A 5,209-nucleotide genomic window follows, 5' to 3' on the forward strand; every position below is an offset into this window, starting at 1 on the left:
AAATCTATTAATATACTAAGCGTCTTGTTTTTATTGGTATTAAGTGTTTGCCTTGACTAAAATAATTAATGAAATTCTAAACAGTACCTGCAAATTTTCAGAATTACAATGAATATCATAGAACTTTGAATTAAACTACGTCTATATACAATCTTACAAATTTGTATTAGCGTGTGTACATGTACGTACAGGAGAAAATCATATAACAAAATAATAGTAACATTTTAAAACTTGGCATAATTTTTACTGGTCATAAGAACAGAACACGTAAACAACAATAAACTTCATGTATAACCGGTATATAGCAGTGGAACTCCACAATGTGCAGTGTTTATTAATTGGTATAGATAGCGATTATTGATCACTAATCAATTTTAAAACAAAACCTTTCAGCAGTAACATAAAGAAAAAACACGGTGCCCTGATGTTGGATCTGGTACGTAGGAGGAGTAAGCATCCCGGACCAGTTACCGGGAATGCCCGCCGTTAGCCTTACCTATTGACCAGAATATCTACGTCCTATTCAGTATGAAAACAAAGAACACCATTTTGTATGAAACAAGTCCGCAAAAATACGGCCCACTATTAGCTTATATTTGCTAACAAGGTCAATATAACGGCCATAGCTAGAGCCCCCTTTAGCTTTCTGTATTAACGTTAATCACGGAAGTTTACATACACGGTTTTGAATTCATATATTTTTTCACCATATTTGCCCGTACTATCCCTTATAAAAATTTTCAATTATTTTCCGTATCAAAGGTTCATTTAAGTAGTTTAACATTTAAACTTTATGTATTTCCTTGTAACCAGGAAACTTAATGTCATGTGCTTGATTAATTTACTTCATGTTGCGAGTGAATTCCTAAAACAGTCGAAATGAAGATGAAGAACCGCATTGCTCAGTGCATTTGTATAATTGGCATCATTTCGACGTATACCTTTCATTTTATCACATGAATGTTTTATTTTATTTTTTTCCCCATTTTTTATGAAGAAACGTATTAACATTTGATATTTGTTTCAGAGTGTACAATGAGGAGAGGGAATGGGATTCGTTTGTATTGACTCTGACTTGGCCAGTCACGATGTGTAAATTTTGTAATTTGGTTGTAAGTACATGTATATTTTTTTTAAAAATCACCTTTGGCAATTGCTTTGGATACAGTTATTTAAAGGGGAAATGATCAAATCTTGAAACAGAAATTGAACAGAAAAGAACTTTTAAATTATCTACATGTACTTTAATTTATTTCCTAGCATTCTTCCTTTTACGTTGAATATCTTTTATACCTAATGTTATACCTAAAGTGTATTTCGATAAAATTTCGAACGTACAAGAAAACAGTAATACGCAAAAGTCTCTTTTTTTCTCAGAGGTTGGCGTTAGGAAAGGGGTTAATTGCCCAGCTCTTTACAAGGCAAAACTACTAAAACTTTTAAATTTATAGAAAAAGTTTCCTGATAAATATTTTTCTTTAAAAGGACAAAAAGTGTGTTGTTCCTGCAAAGATGTGGGAAATTCATGGTCTTTGGTAAGTAGGCAAATATAAAGCAAGATAACATTGAAAAAGATAAGGGATTTTCATTTTAAGCACCACAAAGGCAGAATAAATAATCAATACTCCTTTTAAATACAGGAAAAAGTTTAAAAGTTAGTCTGTTGAGTTTCACACCAATTATTAAGATATTCCATTACAAAGAAGCATATGGCTGTCTAATTTTAAAGACAGAGTAATTCTACATAAAATTCCATTCATTGTCAACCCTTTGTCGTCAATCAAGAAAAAAATTCTGAAGAAATCGTTTCTCTCGTGTTCATATGGATAATCATGCTTGAAAATGAACATATAAATGTTACATCTACTAATAATTAGGAAGCTTTTAAGGTACATTTTAATAAGTCTTTGTCAACAAAAGTAGCAAAATAGACCTGTACAAGGTACAGTACAGCAAAAACTTGAAAGCTTATTTATAGTCTGTTACTGAAACGAAAATGTATTTCTTAACTAATTTATTTGACTTGACTCAATAATAAATTGTCGTGTGGAAGAACTCTGATTAAGGAGTACCCGCCAGATACACGTGTCAAGAAAATTCCTGTTATACTTGAATAAAATGCTAATTCATGACACTTAAACCAATTAGTTTAATACTAAACAAACAAGCAATTTATGATTAACATTGTATTCGTTAGGCCTGGTTACAGTAACGGTGATTGTGCTCCACGGGGTTGCAGCCTATCCCATCCATTCAAGAAAAGTGAAATAAAGGTTCGTATTTTTGGCCTAGCCTTTCATTCATATTGGCGCTATGGAACAGTTCATAATTTCTCATCAAACACATTTCATTTGCATTTAAAAAATCAAATGATCATAACCTTTAAGTGCAGATTTCATATTTCACAGGTATATAAATTCAGTCAGATGTAACCATTTTGATCATTGTCCTTGAAAATTGATTTGCATTTCAGAAACAACGGTTTTCAATAAACTGTTCTGCTGGGACATCTGAGTTTCACAATCATATCTTGTTAGTAATTAAAAGCTGAAGTTGTTTGCATCCCTCCACATATCCAGTTCATCTGAAGCACCCTCGATAGACCCTGTCCGTATAATTCCAACTCTCTGTTTCTGGAGTGTTGTAAACTCGGATGGGACCTATCCTTCCCTGTCTCTTCAAAGGTCTTGCAATATTCCGGAAATTCTATTCTGTCTTTTTGCATATGGAGTGAACATTTTTGGTAGACAAGTTCTTCAAGTTTTTGATATCCCAAAGGCAATTATATATTGAAAGGAGGAATGAAAGAAAAGATAAATTTAATGTCATATATTATTGATGTAAGCACACCCCTTACTTAGCCACTTTTTTAATATACAATCACGGGAAGATTGAGGCAGATGAGGCTTAAGACGAGAGAAGTACATGCCTTCTCTCTATATATATACATGACGATATTTTTAAACAGCCTATAGAGACAGAAAGGTTACATTATCGATAACATGTACAAGGAATGAATACAAGAATACTCGAAAATTTAAGGGAAATCATGTCGATCTCTTATTTTGAAATTTTTTTTTTTTAAAAAGTGGGGGATCAGTGCCTTTAATGTCAGTGCAGCTAAATTTTGAAGCCTGTCTTATCAAAAGAGTTTAATCTTATGTGATGATTACAGGTACTACAGACAGATGATAATTGTATTTTCTTTCATGCGCCCGGATCGGTGGATCCAGGGCGTATATTGTTTTTGTCCTGTCTGTCTGTTTGTTTGTTTGTATGTCTCCAACTTTAATCTTCACCATAACTTTTGAACCATGAAAGATAGAGACTTCATATTTGGTATGCATACTCCACTAATTAAGCTGTGTCAAATGACACCGAGGTCAATGCCTTTGTGACCTTAACTGTGGCCTATATGCTAAAATTAGATTCTTTCTGCAAAATTTAACCTTCGCCATAACTTTTAAACTATTAAAGATATCGACTCCATATTTGGTATGCATACTCCACTAATCATGTCCTCATAAATGACACCAAGGTCAATGACCTTGTAACCTTGACTGTGACCTATATCCTAAAAAATAGCTTTTTTGCAACCCTCCCTATAACTTTTGAACCATGAAAGATAGAAACTTCATATTTGGTACGCATACTCCACTAATCAAGCTCTTTCAAATGACACCAAAGTCAATGACCTTGTGACCTTGAGTGTGACCTTAATACTAAATATAACTTTTTCCTCAACTGTTGCCGCGGGGCGCACAGTGTTTCACAAACATATCTTGTTTTTATACTATAAATGAGCAATTTAAAGCTTAGGTAGTATAAACCACTATGAAGTTAATCAAAACGACATATTGTACACTGTAAAACTTACATTTTTCTCTTTAGGTCTTGTTAGACAGACTAAACAAATACTGGCCAATCAGCTGCCTGAAAGACCTCATTATGACTTCTGGTAAGTCTAACATATACTTTCAGTTTGTCACTAGTCAGATTTGGTCAGTACCTCAAATTTCAAAATTGAATTATAATTATTTAATTTTAATGAAAATTTTTAATTATGCAAGTTATAAAACATTCTGGTAGAGGGATATTTAAAAGAAAGGTCAATATATCAAAATGTACATTCATTATTGACTCAAAACATTTTCTTTCATTCTTTAAAAATTAAACAATATCATATTTAAACAGATCAACATTTAAATCCTTTAAAGCTTGATACAAAAAATATCTAATTGCCTTGATTTTTTATACACAAAAATGCAAGCATGAATGAAACAAAAATTAAAAAGACACCAAAGGAAAACAAAAACCATATACTTTAAACTGATTTTTATTTTCTATAATAAATATTATTCAAACGATTATGCATTGCCATGATAATGTGTCCAAAAATAGATGATTAATTATTTTAATGCAGCAAATCAAAATTTTGAGCCAATGACATGCTATATACATGACTGTACGAGAAGCTGTCGTAAATAGGCTTCTATGTCTGGCTATCAGAAGTTGGACGGTTATTCGCTATTCGCTATTCGCTATTCCAATGGCGAACCGCAGGCTGTCTGCCGTTCGCTATTCAAATTACCGTAAATGTCTTAATAATTTTTTTTTTCAAAAAACTTTAAAAACGCATTATAATCCGTGTTTAAGAAGAAAAGCAAAGACTTCACTTAAAGAAGAGGACTGAGGACCCCAAACCAATGCAGCTAGCCTGACCAAAATGATGAATATTTAGCTAGCCTGGTCAAAATTGGATAAAAAAAACTGTTAAATACAATACCAAGTATTTTTACATCTTCAAATTTTTACAGGGGAGGGGTATGGGAGGGACCCTTTCACTGTTAAAAGGAATTTATGTTACAAGACTGGGAACCCATTTAGCTAGCCCGGAGAAAATTGGAAAAAAACGTATAATTCTATTATATGTATTTCTGAATAAGGGTACATTGCCCGGGGCTGGCTAACATCGAAGATCCCATATTTAGACCTTCATATTTTTACAGGGGAGGGGTATGGGAGGGACCCTTTCACTGTCAAAGGGAATTTGTGTTACAAGACCGGGAACCCATTTAGCTAGCCCGAGGAAAATTTTTAAAAAAACCCTTATAATTCTATTATATGTATTTCCTAATAAGGGTACATTGCCCGGGGGTCTGGTTAACATCGAAGATCCCATATTTAGACCTTCATATTTTTACAGGGG

General features: G+C 33.0%; 1 protein-coding gene across 1 annotated transcript; it reads left to right on the forward strand.

The window, feature by feature from the left end:
- Positions 1 to 829: 829 nt before the first annotated feature.
- Positions 830 to 3,958, forward strand: LOC134241691 (ribonuclease T2-like; the record flags this gene model as incomplete). The annotated part of the gene is made up of 5 exons (XM_062723718.1): positions 830 to 935; positions 1,028 to 1,112; positions 1,486 to 1,535; positions 2,198 to 2,273; positions 3,892 to 3,958. Coding segments are annotated over exons 1-5 (334 nt in total), but the record flags the coding sequence as incomplete, so codon positions are not given.
- Positions 3,959 to 5,209: the final 1,251 nt, after the last annotated feature.

The sequence above is a fragment of the Saccostrea cucullata genome, unplaced genomic scaffold (genome assembly GCF_032062105.1).
Source record: "Saccostrea cucullata isolate Sc308-1 unplaced genomic scaffold, CSIRO_AGI_Scuc_v1 ctg21495, whole genome shotgun sequence".
In the NCBI taxonomy this organism is placed as follows: Eukaryota; Metazoa; Mollusca; class Bivalvia; order Ostreida; family Ostreidae; genus Saccostrea; species Saccostrea cuccullata.